This window comes from Lissotriton vulgaris, chromosome 10 (assembly GCF_964263255.1).
Source record: "Lissotriton vulgaris chromosome 10, aLisVul1.2, whole genome shotgun sequence".
In the NCBI taxonomy this organism is placed as follows: Eukaryota; Metazoa; Chordata; class Amphibia; order Caudata; family Salamandridae; genus Lissotriton; species Lissotriton vulgaris.
In genome coordinates, this window is record NC_141698.1 from 411,699,382 (window position 1) to 411,722,620 (window position 23,239).

The following is a 23,239-nucleotide window of genomic DNA, read 5'->3' on the forward strand; positions in this document are numbered from 1 at the left end:
TGAAAATTAAAATAAACAAATGGCACAGCCAAGTATGCTGCATATGCAGAAGGAATTAAATTGAAAAGTGGCTGCTGGGTAATCAGGTGCATAGCAGACTTGCATGGGGCTAGGTCAGTTACACAGCTCTCAGGTCAATTATAAATGGTGGGGCTATCCCATGAGAAGTAGAAAATGAAATAGAAAATGCAATATAAATGTGCAGTAATTCCCAAGATAAAGTAGAGCAGCCTGGCTATTTAAATTCTATTAAAAGGAGGTTTTTTCCTTTAAATTGTTTTTCTCTTAACTTTGAAGTCCCATATAGCCAGGCAGGGTGATGAAACAGTGGAATTCTTCATAAACTATTTAGAAAAAAGAACTGACAATTTTGTGGGTGATCTTTCCAGGGTCAAGTCTTCAATCTTGTACCTGCATCTAAGCAAAGCAATAGCTATAGTCATAGCTTTAAGGCTACAGAAATCCTTTCATCCCAGGCTGGACAAATCAAGTCTTGGAACAAGGACTCTAATGCTTTGGAATATGCAAGTTTTGCCACTTCCAACTGATGGATAGACTCAGACCTAGGACAAGCATCACATTGGTAGTGAAGGAAAGCGGGTAGACCTATGATACACTGCACATCAGACAATGTTCTCATTGAAGGACATGCATCTATATGACTCCTTTTCAATAATTCCATGTGAAGTGACACCAATATCAACCGGATGAAATAGTGACTGGCATAATAGAAACACTTGACACTAAGTGACAACATCTGTTTAGTGAGGAGCCAGACACTTCTATTGACCAAACTGCAATGTAGAAAAACAATCCATACCTGTCCAACTGGTGCTGCTGATCAGAAGTGCTGGCCGCCCAGCACGGTGTTTTACTCGGCCAGTCTTGGTGTCCAGCTCTGTGAATGCAGATTTCTGCATTTCACGCTCATCTGAGTCTAGTCTGAACAAAATATTAGAAAGCAAAACAATATGACAAGAGTGTGGAATTCAAACACTTTAGATCTGTCACACAACAGACATTCTTAACATTTGGAGTCTTTTGCAATCATTTGTACAGTGTTACTTTGTTTGATTAAATGTATGTCATGCATTCTCCTGACCAGCATTAATTTATCTGTTGAGTAATAATCTTTCCAAAATTACAAAAAATCAAGTTATTTTTTATGGTTCCACTTTCAGAGATGAACGTATAAAATAGTTAAGCAGACGATTTCCTTGTATTAAGCTTTACTCTGTTTAGGAAATCTGCCTTTGCTGCATGGTCCCTCCAGATTTTCCACATTTTGTCTAACTCTATATTTTTGCTGGCCTTAGATTTCAATATACTTTAACCCTGCTAAGCAGTGGTGGAGTGCCTGTGCTCCCCCTTTTAACATAGTGGAATTAGCATACTCCTAATTGATTTATTTAACATACCTATAAATCCCTATAATATGGTACAAAATGACCGAGGTTTTGTAAGTTAAATGCTACTAGTGGACTGCAGCATCTATTGTGCCGTCGTGGGGCTGAGCCTTGCATTCACACTGTGTTAAGTTGACAAGAGCTTATTAGAAGTTTAAACACCATTTTTCCTTTCTGCTGCCTTTTGCACACAGAACAGGGTGGCTGGACAGGATAATTATCAACAACACCTTTCAGCCACGTAGTCAAAGAAATACCACGCGACCTCTGGGAAAGAATCCCAAATCAAATTTATTTTCTACTGAGACTCAAATTTTTAAGGAATCTAAGACATGAACGCAAACAAAACAACTGTTATGACAGTGGATAAATGATGGCAATATCTACAAATTTACAGAATTTACAAATATACAATACATACAAAAGTGAATGAGGCCACATTAGTGAACAAGACACACCAAAAACAATACAAAATTCAGTGAACAATATTAATTGCAATTATGTACAGTGCAAAACTTTGAAGTGTAAAGCAAATGTGGACCAGTCCTACAGACTGTGAAACCATGGGACAGGCGGGGAGGTGGAATGGAATGCCTGCCTGTCAACCAAGCCTGTGGTTAATTTTTTGAAGCGGGTTGCACAACTAGGGTCCAACGGAATCGGTGTAATTATGTCCTAGTGGCACCCTTGGAGGTTTACCACAGGGTGGAGGTGTCGACGCGTTTCGAACCAGGGTTGTTCCAGGTTCTCTTCAGGACAGGGACTGGGGATAATGATTCTGCTCAATGGCGTAAGAATGGCCGTAGTACCGGTAACACTCGACCGGGCAGGGTTTCTGTGCTTCAACCAGCTATTGGGCTGGAAATTGGGGTGCCCACGAAGCGGTGCACAAACGGTGCAAACTCGAAGTCTGTGTTGCTGCTCGAAAACGCCGGATTGATTCCGAATTGAAAGTCAGCGCGAACCATTAACCCCTTGCTGACACGGACCTGACAAGAAACTACCGATACATTTTTCCTTTGGCTGGGATTTCAGTTCCCACCCTTAGACGTTGGAACATGTGAGCACCGTTTGTGCACCGCTTCGTGGGCACCCCAATTTCCAGCCCAATAGCTGGTTGAAGCACAGAAACCCTGCCCGGTCGAGTGTTACCGGTACTACGGCCATTCTTACGCCATTGAGCAGAATCATTATCCCCAGTCCCTGTCCTGAAGAGAATCTGGAACAACCCCGGTTCGAAACGCGTCGACACCTCCACCCTGTGGTAAACCTCCAAGGGTGCCACTAGGACATAATTACACCGATTCCGTTGGACCCTAGTTGTGCAACCCGCTTCAAAAAATTAACCACAGGCTTGGTTGACAGGCAGGCATTCCATTCCACCTCCCCGCCTGTCCCATGGTTTCACAGTCTGTAGGACTGGTCCACATTTGCTTTACACTTCAAAGTTTTGCACTGTACATAATTGCAATTAATATTGTTCACTGAATTTTGTATTGTTTTTGGTGTGTCTTGTTCACTAATGTGGCCTCATTCACTTTTGTATGTATTGTATATTTGTAAATTCTGTAAATTTGTAGATATTGCCATCATTTATCCACTGTCATAACAGTTGTTTTGTTTGCGTTCATGTCTTAGATTCCTTAAAAATTTGAGTCTCAGTAGAAAATAAATTTGATTTGGGATTCTTTCCCAGAGGTCGCGTGGTATTTCTTTGACTACGTGGCTGAAAGGTGTTGTTGATAATTATCCTGTCCAGCCACCCTGTTCTGTTTTCCCCACTGTTGAGATCCGGGCTGGGCAGACGTAGGATCCAAAACCTTCACTGTTCTACAGCCTTTTGCACACGGCACACATTATAATAAATGTTTAGAGTCTAGCAGAGTGTTTTGCTTCACACAAGAATAATATGTTTTTCTATATTAGCAGCCTTGCTTGGTAAGCTTTGTCTGAACAGTGAGTGCCGAGGCCTTCAAGGTTATTTCAACACAGTGGTTGTTATTCAGACTGATCAGCGCACGTTCTAGACTTAACATATATGCAGCTGTGGCCACCTCTGATTTTGGTGCGTTTAATAATGCACTGCATAGGCATGATCACACACACTTGGAGAACATTCGCATGCTGGGAGCTGGTGCAGAATCTGATGTGATCCATTTCTGCTAGTACCAGAGGTATGGGGCCGCCTTTGTAATCCCAAGAGACCTTCTGTAGATATAAAATAACCTACTAGTAAGGGAGGGTGAAATATAGGTATATTTTAAACCGGTTTCCATTTAGCATTATAACATGCTTTCTCCCTTTGTATTTTATGGAATAGTAACTATGCTGATAATCTTGTTGCTGATAATATGTCTGCTTGTATTAGCTAAGATACTGCGCATGAGAACACAGCATCAGAAATAAACATGTCAAACTTGCACGTGTCTTCATTTACTCCCAGTTTTGGACTGGTATGATAGTATAACAAAAGAGTGTTCATGTGTTCCACATTGCCTGAGGTAAACTAAGGGCCATGTTCTGGGCTGTCTAATCATTGGTGTTATGGAAGAGCCAATGAGACACTGATGCTAGTCTCGTAGGGGATGTTTGGTACTAAGGTGAGTTTTGGCACACCCTAATTCACGAGGTTCCAAGTCTCTATGCACAGTTCTGCGTAGGAGCAGAATCCCCGCTACATGGTGCCTATACAATGGTGGTCTTATTACATGACGCTTGAGTAGTACTTCTATCAGTCTTTAGACCCTTCACTTTTGTTTCCGGATAACGGTGGTGTCAGACAAACCTACCTATAGTTACATAGGTCTTTTCAAGCTTGAATCTTTCAAAATGGTTTCCTTTTGAATTACTACCCAGTTGTGCTACATTGTTTTACATTGTATCTCTTCTTCTCTGTGTCACTATGGCTAACGTTGACATACCGCAGCATTGTCGCATTGCGTTCCGCAATCATTTGCAGGCTTATAACGTTGGTTTGGAGGGCATGGCAGTTATTTTGGTGGCGAGTGCTGAGGTTGCTTACCCGTTTGAGATTTTCTGCTCATGGGTGACGTTTCCTGCAGAAGATGCGGCTACTCAGGTGTTTAACACTTACACTCACACTGCCGTGCCCATGGAATATGTTCCTTATAGGACACAGGAGATTCTGATTTCTGCATAGCAGCACTGTGTTTGGTTTGATGGCGCCCTTCCCCACAGTGTAACGGTGATTAGATTGGGTCCTTTGACCATTCCAGGCGCTTTTTGACGGTTTTGGCTGAATTCACCCCGCATCCTCGTTCAGAGTTAGTCCCCGTTGCTGTATGACGGACCTTGTATAACTCTGCTATCAGTGTTATTCGGGCCCTAGTTCAACATATCACCCGCAATTTCTCCGTCAATGGCTGTCCTTCGGACGGTCATTAAGCGTGTTCAGGACGAACACGGAACGGAGGCTGCGGTTGAATTGGGAAGAGACTCGTGGCCCAATTTGATGTAGTTTCCGAAGTAGTCCTTTCTAATATAAAGGGAGATGCAGTGAGCTTTCAAGTGGCTGACGCCTTACGCGAGGTCCCCGATGCCGACAAACCCCGACATGTACAGAGAATTATTACAGCGGCTTATAAAACCATTGGCCGCAATAGTTTAGGTGTCAAGCCCTTTTCTGCTAAAGATAAAAAACAAACAGACGTACAACCCACAGCTCCAAAGAAAAATTGGAACAGAAATAAAAAGCAGGGGAAACAGCAACAGAAACAGGAGTCCCGTCCCCCATCACCAGTGCCTGCGTCTACTGAGGGCATTTATGATTTGTGCGACCGCACTACGATTAATTCGCCTGATAGATTTCAGGTTCCTGATCAACACTCTCCTCGTTCTTTACAGGACACAGCGGCCTCTTCATCCGGTGGTGGAAGCGGCGGCAGAGGTCGGGGTGGCCAGCACCTGCCCGAAAGACGGAAAAGGCAAGCAGGAAGATTCTTCACAGAAAAGACCCTAGTTTCAGAAAAAGAAAGTTGTCGCTTTAACGGCTAGATATGCCACAGATAGTGAGAACGCAGCTTCGGAATTAGACATGAGCGACGACGTTGTTGGACAGTGCGGCGGAGATTACCATAGTACGAGAAGCCCTGCATCCACTACTGAAGGTGACAGCGACTGACCAATATGTTGTTGTAGAGACAGCTGATACTAGAGTAGCTCCCCCTGATAGGCTTTTTGAAATTGTCCTTTTAATTGAAGGTGACATACAACGTACCATAAAAGGGGTATTTTGGGAAAATCTTACAACTACCTATGACATTTTGTTAGCAGAGGCTGACTGGCCCTCATCTTTTGTTCTCGCAGCTCCGAGAGGAGAGGAGGTAATCCTCCCTAGTTTCGCGCACACAGTGTCTAAGGAGCATGCGCTGAATTTTGCAGAAGAGTGGGCTAAGGCCCCTGCACCGCCTTTGTACCGTACTCACTGTGGTTGGGATACATTTTCCCCACACCATGAGATTCCCTTACGGTCTATGCCACAGTCTCAACCTCAATATCCTATATGGCGTGAAGCGAAAGCTTCTGTGGCGGAAATCCTTGAACAATTAGAATATCAGGGAGTGATTGAAAACTGTGAGTCACCGATGAATAACCCACTTTTTACTGTGACCAAGCCGGACGGTTCGTACCGTTTGGTATTGGATTACCGGCATGTAAACTCGCATTGCCGTACATGTGCAGTACAGAATACCCACTGCTCTGCTTTAGTGGATGGTCTTGTGCGCAAAAGGTTTAAAACCACACTTGACATATCCAACGGTTTCTTTCGCCCACTATTTGTCTGGTCCGAGTTCCCAATGGACCAGTTTTACCAGTGGCGCAAACAACGCCAATTTTAATGCCTGGCCATGGGCTATAAGAATAGTCCAGGTGTGTTTGTTGCCCGCATTGTCTTTCTTTTGGAGAGAGTAGACCCAGATGCGTGTTCGTATGTGTATGACATCTATCTCACAGATGACGAAATTTTGGCGCATCTGTGTCACGCTGACCGCATTACTTGTAACTTTGCGGACTTCAGTTACAAATTTACCTTTGCAAAGTCTCACATTGCAGAGTACACAGTGTTGTTCCTGGGCTATGAGCACAACAATGAAGGTCGATGTTTAGCTCCTCACTTCTTGGAGAAATGCACACAGCTGCGCGCTCCTACACCACTGAAAAAATAACAGTCCTTGCTAGGATTTTTGAATTTCGGGTGTATATATAGTCCCGAATATGCCCAGCGTATCAAGCCTTTGTGTGCTTTGATACAACCTACTTTTACCAAATCGTGCTGGCTGGCTGAACATTCAGCCACTTTGCAATCTATGCAGGCTGATCTTCTAGAATCTAAATTCTTACTGACTCGTGATAACCACACCAACCTTGTGAGAAGAATCATCCCTGGGCCGGTGGGTTTCACATACCTTACTTTTAACGAAGGTAACACAGTACCTATCGCTTACAAGTCACACTTGTACACTTCGGCTGAAATGCGGTTTTACACTGTGGAAAAAGTTTTGACAGCAGTGCAGATGGCGATTCTTAAGGAACGTGCACTGTCGCAGGGGAAACGCATGTTGGTTGTTACCTCGTATCTTGCACTAGAGGCAGTGACGAAAGTCAGTGTACCAAATTCTAAAGCTTTGCACCCACGGTGGATACAATGGGCTGCATCATTGACGTCTCTGGATGTCACGTTTGTTTTTGATGCCTCCTTGAAGAGTTTTTGAAGTATGAGTTTGTTCATCCTGCATTATTGACTTTGCGGCCTTTGGCGGATTTCCATTGTATCATTTATACTAATGGTTCAGCGCAAGTTGCGCATGGGTCTAAGCACACATACGTTTCAGCTTGCACCATTGTGGTAGGTACCATGGTGTATGATGAGTTCAAGTCCGATGTTGTACATAAGCAGACATTAGGGGACTGTACCGCACAATTGGCAGAGCTCCGTGCTCTGATGCTTGCATTGGAGTACGCTGATCCTAGTGTGACTACTCTCATTGTGAGTGATTCTTACTACTTTGTCCAGTCTTACAATGAAAACCTGTTCTTTTGGATTCAGAATGATTTGTGATTCCAAGGGTAGCACAATAGAACAATAGAACATAGGCTCAAACACCTCAAATATCCCTTTGCTGAGCCCTCTGACAAGAGAATTAAGCACCTTTAATAGGAGTACTATGTTTATTTCAGACTCTGGCTCCGTGTGCCTGTTTTAGGAAACCTGGGCCAGGGATGATGCATTATGCAGTGGATTTGCTACATATTCTGTCCCTGCAAAGGGGGGAGGGGCGCCCGTCTGGGGGATTGACCATCTGGATGGGTGCCCATCTGGGGTGCAAGGCCAGGACACTGAACACGCCATCTGAGGACATTCAATGTGTCCTTCTAGAGTGGCCGAATACTGCTAAGTTAGCTCTGGTAAATGTGTATTCCAGACCTGTGAATCCAACAAAGGAGTCTCGAACTATCGACAAGCTTCACTCATTCCCTAGTTCCATTCCGCAAGATGTCCTGTTCGTGCTTGGGGGCGATTTAAATTCCCACTTTGAGCCGCTTCCGTCTTTGTTGGACGGAGCGTCAATGGAAGAGGACGACCAGTGGGAAATTCCACCGGTAGCGGATCCACCACCCAGCGCCTGGACACCGTTAGCAGCCCAAATTATGGCTCTGACTCTTAATTTTTCCATCAGGGCATGTAATGGACGCTCAAAATCTGATATTCCACCTAAACCTATATTTAATAGACCTGGGCAAGAGTCACGTCTCGACTATATTTTTGTTGAGACGCGAGCATGGGACAAGGTCATCGACTTTGTTGTTGCGGAAAGAACTGAGAGCGACCACAATGCGTTGATCCTGAAATACTCTATGCCAGGGGTACCTAATACTGGCCAGACGGCTAATACCCCCCTTGATTCTAAGGCGCTCTTATCTAATGACAGAAGAAGGGTGAGATGGGAAAAAATAGTAGAAAATCCTGAAGACATGGCGGAGCTTTTTGCACAGATTGTCCCGGTACTCCAAGCCATGGCTACTCTAATTTCCCAAACCCACCACACAGATACCTATAAAGAACTGGCGAACCTTTACTCAGAACTGTCACATAAAGTGGCGGAGGTGCTAAACCCCATAGTGCCCAAACGGAAATGTAAGGGGTACAGAGCGTCATGGTTTAACCCGACCTGTAGGAAGGCAAAACTAGACCTTCTGGACGCCATAAAACAACACAGTAATAGGGCACTGATCAAAGTAAAGAGAACTGAGTATAAACGTTTAACCCAGTGTGCCAAGGTGGAATGGGATCAAAATAACTGGACCAATATGTTGCCGGCCTTAAAATCCAGAGATTCCGCGGAAATTCTGGCTGATTGTAAAAACGGGGTCTGGGGATCCGCCACAGCAGTTAAAGCCAACATTGCTCCCACTGTCTGGGAGGACCACTTCCGTGCTCTATATGAAAGAGCCAATATTGATCAAGAAGTGGCAGTGGAGGGGGCCTCTCTTTGTTCTAATACCCAATATGATCAGGACGATTTCTCGGAGGAGGAGGTTACTACAGTAATTCTAAAACTCGCAGCAGAAAAGGCACCAGGCTTGGATAAACTCCCTGGAGATCTTTTTAAATATGAACCCAAGGTATGGGCCACTTTTCTCACGGTTATTTTTAACGCAGTTCTGTGGGGATGGCGGTCCCCGGTACATGGCTAGGGGCAGAGATTGTCCCCATTTTCAAAAAGGGCTCACCTCTGCTTCCGGCCAATTACCGGCCTATCAGCCTCATAGATTTACCGCAAAAGGTCTTTGCAAGGCTGATCTTAAACCGCCTACTGGATTGGATTGAAGAGCATGCTGCTCTGAGCCCGTACCAGGCAGGCTTTAGGAAAAATATATCAACCAGGGATCAGATCTTTCGTTTGACCCTCTTATGTTGGAAAACAGTAAAGATTGAAGGCGGTAGCCTTTACACCGTGTTTGTAGACCTCCGTGCGGCTTTTGACTTAGTCCCACAGGGGAAACTGTGGTCTGTATTATCTGACCTAGGCATTGCTCCCTACCTTCTAAACATAATCAAGCGTCTCCATGCTGATAACTTTGCCCATGTGAGGTGCGGCAAGAATGGTGCACTTTCAAACAGATTCCCCGTTGACAGGGGGGTGAGACAGGGTTGCGTCCTGGCACCGACCCTGTTCTGCCTCTACGTCAACGGGGTTATCGGCCACCTGAATGTGGTGGCTGATAATATCGCCCCAAAGCTTGCAGGCAGCAGGGTGCCAGCGATTATGTTCGCAGAGGACACCCTGCTGCTGTCTAAATCCTCCATGGGGATTCAACGTATTCTCGATGGTTTTGGGGCATTCTGTCATGAGCATGGCCTTGAGATTAACGCTCTAAAGACCAAGTTCATGATTTTTAATCCTCCACCAACATCACGACCAAATCCTAGCATAGGCTTGACAAGACTAGAAAGGGTTCACACCTTTGAATACCTGGGGGTGACTATTAATGAAAATCTGACCTGGACACACCACGTAATTAAATCTCAACTCAAACTTGCCCAAGTTGCGGGGGTATAATCATGTTGACAAACAACAACAAATCTACAGTCAAACCGATTGGCCCACCACTTGAAATCTATAGACTCCAGGCCAGGGGTGCGGTAATGTATGGTGGTGAACTGTGGGGTCACGAGAGTAGACATGAGCTGGAAGTTACCGAAAATACATTTCTTAGGCAACTCTTAGCTCTACTCCAAAGCACACCTCTCTTGCCTTTGAGGCTTGACCTTGGCCTAAGACCGCTTGATGAAGATTTGGGTTTTAAGCCTTTAGCTTACTGGCAGAGACTCTGGACAACTCCAGAGCTTCGTAATTACAGGATGGAGCTACGGGAAACCCTAACTTTTCCAAATTCTGGGAAAATGCCGTGGCTCACTTATGTAAAAAGAGAACTTGGGAAATTGGGGGTCCATTCACTATGGTCCAAGCCGGAGCATGCCTGCCTTAGGGTTAAACGCAAGAATCTAGCAAAACTGTATCATGAATACAAATGTATGGTTTCTGTACAGATTACGCAGATCGGAACTTTAACAGAATTATTCCTAATGATCAAGGATGTTTATCAACTTGAGCGTGTTTTAGATGACATGTATCCCAGTGCTACCAGGAAACTGTTTTTGCAGTGGAGGTATGGAACACTTCCAACTAGGAGTTTTACAAGCAAATGGAGTTCTTCTAATCCGAAAAATTGTCCCGGCTGTGACAGGGCAGTGGAAAACGATTTGCACATACTGTTTTTCTGTCCAGCTTACTCCAAACTTAGAAGACATTGGATTGTTCCACACTGCAAAAACTTGGGTTTTAAAAATTACCTGCAGGAGTACAGAACTTTTAAAACAGGTTTAGCAAGTGTGACTGTCTTTGCTGTTGCCAAATTCTTAGAAGCCATGTGGCGCAAGCGAAGAATCTTAATACAATTTGAATGAAAATCATCTGCTTTTACTTTCACCTGTAAGGATTTTCTTACCCGAATATATTAGTTATGAAAGATTCTTAAATTTATAAACTGTTTAAATATCTATACTGTGTTGCTGGTGGGACACTGCCATCTTGCTTGCTTCCTTGCTCCTAAATGTTGGACTGTAAATATAATCAATTGATGTTTTAACCTGTATATATATTTTTATGATATCTTTTATGGCAAATTTGCCGAAATAAAGGAATACAACAAGAACATAAAATGATCTGGGTCCGAGTGGCTGAACTTAAAGAGCACCTGCCACTCTTGTATGGAATTCATACTCTTGGTCATTAACGTGTGGGAGTTCACGCTGTTGGCAATAGTTTGGCCGATGAGGCCGCAAAAACAGCAGTTTTGACATATTTGGTTGCAGCAGTTACATGTTCCAAAAGTAAGATTGACATCTTGGCGGCTGTTGCCGCTACTGAGAAGGGAAGTAAATATCCTAAGGGGTTCCCTTCAAAGTACTCTTATCATTTAAGTCCTGATAAAGTTCCTTATGTGAAAATACCGGACATTGGTGAAAGATTGATTCCCAACACGGACTGCAGGTCCACACTGATTACAGCTGCCCACGAGGGTGTTGCGTCTGCGCATTCGGGCGTTTCGGCTACTGTTTCTCAGTTACAACAACGTTTCTGGTGGCGGGGCTGAATAAACAGACGGGTGATTATGTCCTTCAATGTGACATTTGCCAGCAGATCAAGCCTTCAACTGCTACAAGTCCGCCCCAGACACAGTTGTACATTTCTAACAGACCACTTGGTTGTGTTTATTTAGATCACTGCGGTCCTTTTTCCTCTGATACTGCGCATAAGTATATCTTAGTTGCAGTTGATTCTTGCACACGCTTTGTTTGGGTGTGGCCACACCGCTGATTCATGAACTGTCATAAGACACGTACGTATCTTTGTAGGGATTTTTGCCTGTGGCACCTTCCATTCGGATCAGGGTCCAGCGTTCGCCGCCAAAGCGTACAAGAATGTCATGATTTTGTTGGGGGTCCAAGTCATGTTTTCATCTCCATACAGGCCTGAGGGTAATAGTGTTGTGGAACTAATGAATCGAGATTTAAAGCAGTCTTTGACAGCTAGGGTTATAGGTACTGGCACGAACTGGCTGGCCCGTCTCAATAGCGTACAACATGCACTTAATAATCTCCCTAGAAGGTCTCTGGGTGGGAACCCCATAAGAAATGCTCTTTGGTAACAAAATGTTCGTCCCGGACCTTGAAGGTCTAGACCAGGCGGCGGTTGCTGCCCCCTTTGATGTAGATGAACATTGTCATGTTTTACAGAATGTACAAGAGACGAGAGACAGTCTTGTCAAGGAAAACTTGCCCTCCACATCTGATGCTACGTTGCAGATTTGGGTAGTTGGCTGGCTACCCAGAATTGGAGAACTGGTTCGAGAAAAGATCGAAAACAAGATAGAATTTGGTCCCTCATATGAAGCTCCTGTTCCTGTACTTGGAGTGCAGGGCACAAGAACAGTCATTTTACCACCACTTCCAGGTCGTAAAGAAAAAAGGTACATCTCCATTGACAATGTCAAACTACACAGAGTGGCCGATTCTTCTTAGTATGACTCCAGGGGTCTCCTGTCCATCTTTTTTGAGACATTCAGTTTTTGTCCCGGCTCCTAATACAAGGCCTGATGTTGCCCTCGAGATGCCTGCAGTTTCCAGTCCTTTATTGAGTTCTCCACCTGGTGGTCATCTTGATGAGACTGGATATACTTACCACACAGATTTATCAATGCCTGATTTGCAAACTTGTTTGGCTCCAGAGTCCAGATTTTCATTTGACACTGACTCTAACACATCGAAGACCCCTTCAAACATTTCTGTTTTTGCAACATGGTTTAAAAAACATTTTTTGATTCCTCCTTGGACCTACATTTGGTTGGTGCTTTTTTCAATTTACCTGTTCATGTCAATTGGATTTGTGGTGTATTTTTTCCGTCTTGTCAACGGACACTATGTTGAAGAAAGAACATGTATTCAACACATTAATGGAACATTGGCACCCAATTCCTCATCGCATAGATTGAAGAGGGGCCTGGCTTTTGTTAATATTACTGCTTGGCCCATCTTAGATGGGATTGTGTGGGATGCCATTAGATTTCAAATCCACGGACCCACTGAGGTTATTAATGTCCCAAATGTTCTAAAGGTTTCTATGGGTAATGTGATTAAACAAAATATACGTTCTGATGATTGGGATGTTCAGGCCGTAGAAGCTTTGTTTTCTGAAGTGAAATACTCTGCTGCCTTTGATGCTGAAGATTTGTATTTAGATTCCGCAAATTATGGTGTTTGTTTTGTTATCAACACTTTGGCAATCACTACCTGCAAAAGGTTAACACCAGGAGGAACATGGTTAATTATACACAATGGGAACATTGTCCTGCTCCTGTTGAACAGCTCCCCTTCTCTTTTAAGGAGGTTCACTTACTTTACTGATTTTAATCAGTCAAATCCCAATGCATTTTACTTTAAAATTACCAAGAAGTCCACTTCCAAGGTTAGACTTACCCACACAAAATTATTGTATTCGAGGTCCTTTCTAGACCATTTGGCTGTTGGGGGCTATGAACTGTGGAAGGATACTATTGATCTTAAATCTGTGTGGGGTTCTAAAAGTTGGCAAGTGCAAGGCACTGAGGCTTTGCATCGTGCATATCTCATCCCGAACCATATGTTATTTCTGAATTATACAATTTCACAAACGACTTGCTTTGGATTGGCTACTACTAAAAAATTAAACGCTCCTTCTTTTCCTGAATTAGAGGAATACTTTGGTTGGGATAATAATACCAATTTTTCAATTAATGAATTACAGACGCGGTTACTGAATTCTACCTTTAACATATCCAGTTTGGATCCTAAGGGTTGTTTGCTTTGGCACAAAAGTGCAGATTCTTGCCAACATCGTTTTCTGGGTTTGGCTCCAGGCTACACACAGGTTAGAGTGGATCCCCGTTTTGAGAGTGGCCATTCTGTGACTACCTATTCTGTAGGCAAATTATATCAGAGTTGGCTCAAACATTCCACTTTAGCGTCAGTTAAGCTACATTTATCTAAATTGACTGACAATGTTGATCTGAATGATTTTGTCAAGGGCCCGGCTTCCGGCAGATCCAAAACGTGGATATATGCTATTTACAACGAAGTTTGGAACCTGTCCCAGATTGAGGCTGCTTCCCGCATTAGAGCAATAGATCAAGCAAATTTTGAAAAGGTGCTAGCAGTTTTAGATAACAGCATCAACGCGATTTTTTCCCGCATTTACACATTAGATAATATTGTTTCGTCTGTTGTTGATATTGTGCAAGATGATGTGTCTGTTTTGTACCATGGTCAAAATCAATTGCGTTCTATTATGCAGTTTGACTGAACTTTACAGACATTGAAATCAGGAAAAGTGCCATGGCACTACATGAATACTTCATCTTTGTTTGCCCCTTTTAATTTGACTGAAAAGCAACATTTTATGTCTATGAAGGATGCAACTTTTTCTATGTTACATATTGAATAGTTAGAACCGTTACCATTTTCTGTGGCCGAGATGAATTCTGCTGTGTGGCTAGTCCATGGGTTAATCACTTTACCTTTCCCTCTATTCAAGTTCGAGACCTGCATGAAGTACTACGCAATAGGTAGATATGAACCTCTGGGCACTGCTTATTCGCATGCTGAGAGCTGGTGCAGAATCGGATGTGATCCATTTCGGATAGTACCAGAGGTATGGGGCCGCCTTTGTAATCCCAAGAGACCTTCTGTAGATATAAAATAACCTACTAGGAGGGAGGGTGAAATATAGGTATATTTTAAACCCGTTTCCATTTAGCACTATAGCATGCTTTCTCCCTTTGTATTTTATGGAATAGTAACTATGCTGATAATCTTGTTGCTGATAATATGTCTGCTTGTATTAGCCAAGATGCTGCGCATGAGAACACGGCATTAGAAATAAACATTTCAAACTTGCACGTGTCTTCATTTACTCCCTCTTTGGACTGGTATGATAGTATAATGAAAGACTGTTCATGTGTTCCACATTGCCGGAGGTAATCTAAGTTCCATGTTCTGGGTTGTCTAATTATTGGTGTTATGGAAGAGCCAATGAGACACTGATGTGTGTCTGGTAGGGGATGTTGGGTACTAAGGTGAGTTTTGGCACACCCTAATTCACTGAGGTTCCAAGTCTCTATGCACAGTTCTGTGTAGGAGCAGGATCCCTGCTACAGTGCTATCCGCTACAGTGGCAGTGAAAACATGGTTTCAGGCCTACTTTGTGTTGCCGGACTACCAGTGTAAAAATTGCAAATCAACCTGTCAAAATAAACCATTTTGACTGGTCAAAACTTCCCTTTTAAATATTAATAAGTCACCTCTATGTAGGCCTTGTGGTCCGGAAGACAGGGTGAATGGAATTTAAAAGTAGAACATGTATACATTTAATATTAACAGTCTTTAAAGTGACTAGCGCCCAAAAGCAATTTTCCACTGTGGCAGGCCTAGCTGCCCTATGTAGAAAACCAGAGTTCAGATTGAAATCCTAATAACCAGGAATAGGACTAGCAAGAAAAATGTATCTACTATTTTGATAGTTATTAAAAATCCAATTCAGTGGTGTAGTCAGATTTTTACTAAATATTAAAGAGAGTTACCTTCTCCTGCCAGTGGCTAATTTGCATTTTCTCAACAACTTCTCCCAGTCATGGATTAGCATTTGAACAGGAGTGCAAAAGGTGTTAAATGCTTCCTTAGAGCTACACAATAGGTCACTGAGATTGGCAGGTTGACCTGAAGGGCCAGTGATGACTCCTTTGAGCTGAGTAGAAGAGTGGAGGGTGTGAGCATCCTTTTTGGCATTACAATGTCATATCCTGCTTGACGGGTCTTCTGGATTTACAAATAACACTTTGGGGTGCATCAGAAAGGATTAGAACAGGATGCTAAGACAATTCTGTTGTATACATTGTCTGGTTGCTGTAGGACCCTGCTTTGTACTACAAGACGTTGGTCTCTGGAGTTTATATACAAACCGGGGCACACTTGTGTATCCACTGTCTGGTTGCTTGAAAATCCTATTTTAGGTTTTGAACAACTTCTGTCTCTGGGTTTATTATGGGTACAGTGGCTGTCTCAAATTGGATTTGAGGTTTAGATGTGGGTGTGTACGAATGGGACTCATTTTGACATGGTCACCCCCACTTTTTGCCTGGTATTTGATGCGATGCGATTTTAACCGAAGTGCACTGGGTTCCTGCCGACCAGGTCCCCAGTGCCAGTACTCTTTCCATAAACAAGTTAACTGTTCAATTGTACCTCAACTGGCAAAAACGGTAGCACCTCTGTAAGTCCCTAGTAAATGATACCCTTGGTACGTAGGGCATGGGTACTAAAGAGTGTCCTTAAGGGCTGCAACATGGATTGTGCCACTCTAAGATACCCCCCACCAAACTCATGCAGCCTGCCACGTGAAATGGTGCGAACAAATGTGAAAACACAACATGGCACACACCAAGTGTGCCATGCCCACAGATACTGCATGCAATATATGTAAGTCCTCCCTACAGCAGGTCTTATATCCCTAAAACAGGGTGCATTATATTACACATGAGGACATAACTCCATTAGCAGATATGCCCCTGTGCTGTCTAGTTCAATTACAAGATAGTACAAGTGAGCAAGAAAGCCATCTTAAGTATATGTACTGGCATTGGTCATTACGAGTTCCCCAGCTACATGATGGCTCCACTGAACCCTATGGTGTTTGGCATCAAACACCCGGTCTTAAAAAATCCATACTGATGCCAGTAGTGGATTTAATAAGATAAGCACCCAGAGATCACCTTAGAGGTGCCCCCGAAAACCTACCAGCCTCTTAGTGTGCTGCAGGCGCGGCCGGTCCATTAGGGCGGAAGGGCCATGCCCCTCCACCTTTTGCCCCGTACGTACAGTGTCTGTCAGGCTGAACAAAGGTCAGCCTGACAGACACTGTTAACTTTCAGTTCAGGGAGCCAGGAGCCAGACATGCGCATTTAGCGCTGGCTCCTGGCTGCCTGAACTGAACTTTGCTGGGCTGAGAAAGTCATAGCTCCTGTGGGCGTGACGTTCTTAGCAAAGGTTCTTGAGGCCCTCCCCTCAGTGACGAGGGGTAGAGTCACTGATTCGCTCGCACCTGAGCGCTTCAGTTTTAACCTCTGAAGCGCCCAGGGTCGATTGTCAGTTCGTGACACTTCATCACAGAGTGGGGTGGGATCATTGGTCTCACTGACCCATCCCACTCTGTCTTGACGTTGGGACTGCTGACTTCCCTCACTGGCTGACCTTTGGTCAGCCAATGAGGGAAGGCAGCAGTCCCAAGCCTTTTAGAAACACAAAGGCAGCATTGAGCTGGCTGCAGGTGTGTGTTTTGTTTTGTTTTTAAATTGTTTGGTGCATGTATGTATGAATGTTTGCGAAAGAGTGTTGTGAATGAAAGTGTTTGTGTGTGTGTCTGTGCGCGTGTGTGAGAATGCATGGTTGTGAGTGTTATGTGTATGTGTGCGTGACTCCCATTTGCCCCCTCCCTGAAAAACTTACTGGCCGCCCCTGGTGTGGTTGCTGACTGGTATTGTGCATCATGCCACCACAGGCAGGTTTCTGACCACCCTGGAGGTAAGGGTCTACGCTCTCAGAGGTCAGAAACAATGCCTGCTCTGGCAGGAAGTATTTACACCTCCTCCAGCAGTATGGCTAGTGCATCTGCATACAAAGTCAAGAGGCTTCAAAGCCTCTGCCGCCTTTGGTATGCAACAATGCTTTCCCAAGACCTGGGAGATGCCACCCCCTGCACTGAGGCCAATCTGGCACCAGGACATCAGGAAATTATATATGCAAGCAGGCCTGTTGAACCACCAGGCAAGTCACACCACAAAGGTGGGCTGCCTGATGTGTTCCACAAGGGAAGGATGCCACCATATGGAGTTTGGTGGAATTAGGAACTCTGGGACAGGGTTATACCCATTCCCCACATGAAGTAGTCATATAGGGGTTGTAGTGATGCCAAGGGTAAGCAGCCTATTGGCTATTATCCTTCACTCACCTTAACACCCCTAAATTTAGTATTTAGGTGGCCCCTTACCACCAAGAATTCAGATTCACCTGACAAAGAAGAGCCGTAGAGGCGATCACTGTGGCCTATCGGTGTCTTGACAATTGTGACAATCTGACTCGTCCTGCAGCTGTGCAGCCTCCAATCGCCTTGGAGGGCCACCAGTACTTCGCCAAGCCATCAACATCTCCCTTGAAGTGCAGGAGCTACTTCCCTGCGACCGCAAAGTTTGGTTCACCGTTCTGCTGCTTATTGGGTCCACTGACGCAACAGCCATCCAGGAGGAGGTCACCGTGCTCCAGAGGATCAGATCTGTTGCCCCACCAAGATTTGAGACGCTAGGACCCACCCTGCACCAATACTCCTTGCAGCAACCATCACTTGCTTGAAGTCCAATCCAGACTCCAACACAGCAAAGACAGACCAACCGACGACACTCCAGAGCAGGTAAACCTGAACTGCTTGCTGATCTTGTGACCTTGACCCCCTAGCACCTAAAGTCCTAAGGGGACCCCCAAGATACGACTGCAAATAACTGTATACTGTATATGTTTCTTTCGCCGTGGGAAAGCATTACAGTGCAAAAATGCATTTGTGTAACATTTTTGCTTTACTGTAAAAATCGATATCTCGAAAAGTACTTACCCAATTACGAAAAAAATATATATATAAAAATACCTGTTATTTTTCTAAATTGGTGTGGAGTTTCTTCTCGAGTGTGTGTCTCATTTATTGTGCATTAAACAAATGCTTAATAGTATCCTCTGTGATGCCTAAACTGCTCACCCACACTATCACAGAAGAGAGCATTTTGGATGATTAATGTAAGCACTGTATGCAAATATGGGTCATCTGGATATTCTACATTGTGTACCTCATTTTGGTGCACTAAATAAAAATGCAGCTTCCAACAGGGATTACACAAGAATTGCCATTGTACACTACCCACCCTCCCCCCCTCCCCCAGGGATTCGGAGCCCAAGTTTAGTGTGACTAAGCGCTTCTACATTTTTTAAGCCCTGAAGGACTGGCCCTCCTCCCTCTTGTACCCAGGACACAGGAGTGGACTTCAAGGGTCATAAGGCACACCTCCTGTTCATGCTGAGGGATGCCTGAACCTGCAAAAAGCGTTTCCTACAACTTCCCACTTGACCATTGGCAACTGGACATGGCCTTAACCCCGCTGTTAGCCTCTGCCTGACATCCTGTGAGCCTTAAGAGCCTGCTGTGAGGTCCTGGGGGGCTTTAGAAGTGTAGTCCTGAGGTTGATTAGAAATTACAGACTAAAGTCAGAAGATAAAACTTTTAACCAGGACGAAAGGGGTTGAAGTAAAAGACACATGCTCCATCTCGGTCAGCAGCAAATTGCTCCTATGCCCTGGTCTGCCATGATCAATAACTTTCATGGACACTTTGTGCTTCTTGGCGCTATTTCTACTCAAATATTTAAAAAATCATCTCTGGATCCCCTTATTAGATTTTTGTCATTTTGGGGTTTACTACATTATACTCCACTTTCAAACTTCGGCATTTTTATTGTTTAGCATTTTGACTGTATTACGGTTTTGGTACTGCATAAATACTTTGCATATTACTCTAAGTTAAGCCTGTCTGCTCTGTAACACACCATCAGGGGGTTGAACTTGGGGTAGTTCAGTAACTTTGAGAGTTCACCCTGACACGGGTTGTGATTATTCCTTGAGGTGGGTAGCTACACATCCAAATAATAAACTCATTTCTTACACTGTCTGAAAGTTGGTTCTACTGTAGTTTACGCTAGAGCAGTGCAAGTGCAACTGGAAACTGAAGGGAAAGCTGTGATGGAGTACGGCTACTACTATGCAGGTATGGTTGGAAGGACCATCAAAGAGAGGCAGGTATGATCCATATCTCTATAATGACCTGAAATCAGCTGTTTTTGCAGTTAGATCACAACTGTGTCAATGAGGGGCTTCCAGCACTCTCTGTCCTCTTTAGGCTGTCTTTGAGAACTAAAACTCATAAAATGCTCATGTGGCGCTCTTGTCAAAAGCTCATGCCGCTCCCAAGATCAAAGACCTGACAAAGGGGTTCTCTCCCTGCCACCCATGCTTGGAAGTTAATACAACATGTATAAATCTATTTTGGAGGCAAAGATTGGCTTTGGTCGATAATACATGCCAAACTGGGATCATTTTACACAACATTCATAATGAAAAGACAGATGCCTTTAGCACAAATGTATATATTTAAATATAGCACTTTTTGATGGGATCCAGGAATACAAATCTTGAATTAGGTCACATTTAATCAATCAATCAATCAATCAGATCACTTGTAAAGCGCACTACTTACCCGTGAGGGTCTCAAGGCGCTGGAGGTGCTGCCACTGTTCGAAGAGCCAGGTCTTGAGGAGTCTTCTGAAGGTCAGTAGGTCTTGGGTCTGCCGTAAGTGGGTGGGGAGGGTGTTCCAGGTCTTGGTGGCGAGGTGGGAGAAAGATCTGCCGCCGGCCATCGTTCTTTGGATGTGGGGCTACAGTGGGTCCAGTGGTGCATGGTAGGCTTTCTGAAGGTGAAGTGGATGCAGTGATGGTCGGTCCAGTGGGGTTCGGTGGTGTGGCTGAAGGAGACGTCGGGGCTTGCAGAGATCATGGGGTTAAGCGTGTGGCTGGCGGCGTGGGTGGGTGTTGTCACTAAGCATGGGCGGAAAATCCGTTCCGCTCGCGGATTTTGCGGATTTTCGGTAAATTCGCGATCAGCGAACGCTCGCGAATTTACAGAAAATCCGCAAATTCGCATGCAGCTGATTTTTTTTTCTTGGTGATACAATTTTGCGGCGTAAGTTCGCAATTGCGAACATGTAGGTGCGGCGGGCAGCAACAATCTCGCACTCGCGAAATTACAAAATTTGCAATTTTGCACAAGAAATCCACTAGCAAGCAGCATAGACCTTCTGAAAATGATGATTTTTATCAGAATAACTCCTCAGGTTGACATTTGCCTGCCCTTTTTTGGATTTGAGGCCTTTTGACTTTCTTTGGATCACTTTTGGATTAGAAATCAACTTTCACAAGTAAGTTTGTTTGGGGCATTACATTTGCTGTTCTGCAGAAAAACGAGTTTTGCTAAACTGAAAGCACTCAGCAGGTGCAAAAGTTCAAATTCATCATTAGTAACCATTCCCTGTAGTGCTTCCAGACTGGGGCCCCTCCAGAGTTCAGCTGCTAGTTTTTAATTGTATGACCCTGCTCTGACCCTCACAGCCGGATCATAGAATAGCTACAAGTAGGTCACAAAGGTCCTGGGAAAAAAAAATTGCACTGCACAGAAAGCAAATTACAGATTAGGAAGCTGGTGCCAGACTGGAATTTTAAAACAGTGACACATTAATAAATCAACCCCAAATTAATTCATGTCAGTTGAAGCAGGGCAGGTGTGCTTGCTTTTTCCCCCCATAATCTACAGTGATGATGATGAACCAGAGGGTGGCATTGATGTACCAGAGGGTGGCATGGGTGAAAGAGAGGGTGGCAGTGTTCAAACAGAGGGTGCTGTGAACCTGTGATGATGAACCAGACGTAGAAACAACATAGTCGCGACCGCTCAGTGCCGACAAGTAAGACTGGTACAAAATCCACGCGAACTGGCAGAAACCCTTGCGAACACTATAAAAACAAAACAATCCGCAAATTCGCGAGAATTCGCGGATTTTGCGGATTGCGAGTTCGCAAATACGCAAATTTGCGAATGCCAGATTCGCAAAATTCGCCCATGCTTAGTTGTCACCAGCTGACTGAGTCCGAGGTTGGCGATCAGGGGGGTGCAGTTGGTGTCGTTATTGTTCTCGAGGTGGAAGTTCAGGTCCCCGAGGAGGATGTAGTCAGTGGAGGCGAGGGCGTGTGTGCTGATTAAGCCAGCGATTAAGTCGCTGAACTGTGGTTGGGGTCCGGGGGTCTGTAGACGAGGTTTCCTCTGAGGGTGGTGTTGGGGTCGGTGTGGATCTGGAAGTGCAGGTGTTCGGCGGTGCTGAGGGGGTCGTCTGTGTTGGCCGAGACTCTGAGGGTGTTCTTGTGGACGATGGCGATTCCTCCTCCTGCTCCGTTGGTGCGATCCCTGCGGGTGATCCTGTAGCCGTCCGGGATGGCTATGGCGATGTTGGGTGCTGAGGCGGAGTTCAGCCAGGTCTCTGTCAGGAAGGCGACGTCGAGAAGGTCCCAGAGTTCAACGGAGTGTTTGCGGGCAGGGCGGGTGTTGAGGAGGATGCATCTGAGGTAGTTGGGTTCTTTCCTGGGTTGAGATTGACGGGCGGATGCTAGTGAAGCTACAGTTCCGGCAGCTGAAGGGTCCTTGGGTGCGCATCATTAGTAACCATTCCCTGTAGTGCTTCCTGACTGGGGCCCCTCCAGAGTTCAGTTGCTAGTTGCAACAATTGTATGACCCTGCTCTGACCCTCACAGCCGGATCATAGAATAGCTACAAGTAGCCACAAAGGTCCTGGGAAAAAAAATTGCACTGCAACAGAAAGCAAATTACAGATAAGGAAGCAGGTGCCAGACTGGAATTTTAAAACAGTGACACATTAATAAATTAACCCCAAATTAATTCATGTCAGTTGAAGCAGGGCAGGTGTGCTTGCTTTTTCCCCCCAAAATCTACAGTGATGATGATGAACCAAAGGGTGGCATTGAAGTACCAGAGGGTGGCATGGGTGAAACAGAGGGTGGCAGTGTTGAAACAGAGGGTGCTGTGAACCTGTGATGGTGAACCAGACGTAGAAACAACATAGTCGCGACCGTTGCGTGCCGACAAATAAGACTGGTACAAAATCCTCGCGAACTGGCAGAAACCCTTGCAAGCACTATAAAAACAAAAAAATCCGCAAATTCGCGAGAATTCGCGGATTGCGAGTTTGCAAATATGCAAATTCGCGAACGCCAGATTCGCAAAATTCGCCCATGCTTAGTTATCACCAGCTGACTGAGTCCGAGGTTGGCGATCAGGGGGGTGCAGTTGGTGTCGTTAATGTTCTCGAGGTGGAAGTTCAGGTCCCCGAGGAGGATGTAGTCAGTGGAGGCGAGGGCGTGTGTGCTGATGAAGCCAGCGATTAAGTCGCTGAACTGTGGTTGGGGTCCGGCGGTCTGTAGACGAGGGTTCCTCCGAGGGTGGTGTTGGGGTCGGTGTGGATCTGGAAGTGCAGGTGTTCGGCGGTGCTGAGGGGGTCGT

At 44.8% G+C, this 23,239-nt stretch overlaps 1 protein-coding gene across 1 annotated transcript in view; it reads right to left on the bottom strand.

Moving 5' to 3' along the window:
• Positions 1 to 23,239, bottom strand: part of ALG1 (ALG1 chitobiosyldiphosphodolichol beta-mannosyltransferase) — a 442,794-nt gene that overhangs the window by 264,448 nt on the left and 155,107 nt on the right. Inside the window, exon 7 of the mRNA XM_086941231.1 lies at positions 821 to 942. Coding sequence (XP_086797357.1) covers positions 821 to 942 — 122 coding nt within the window. The remainder of the gene's footprint in view (positions 1 to 820; positions 943 to 23,239) is intronic.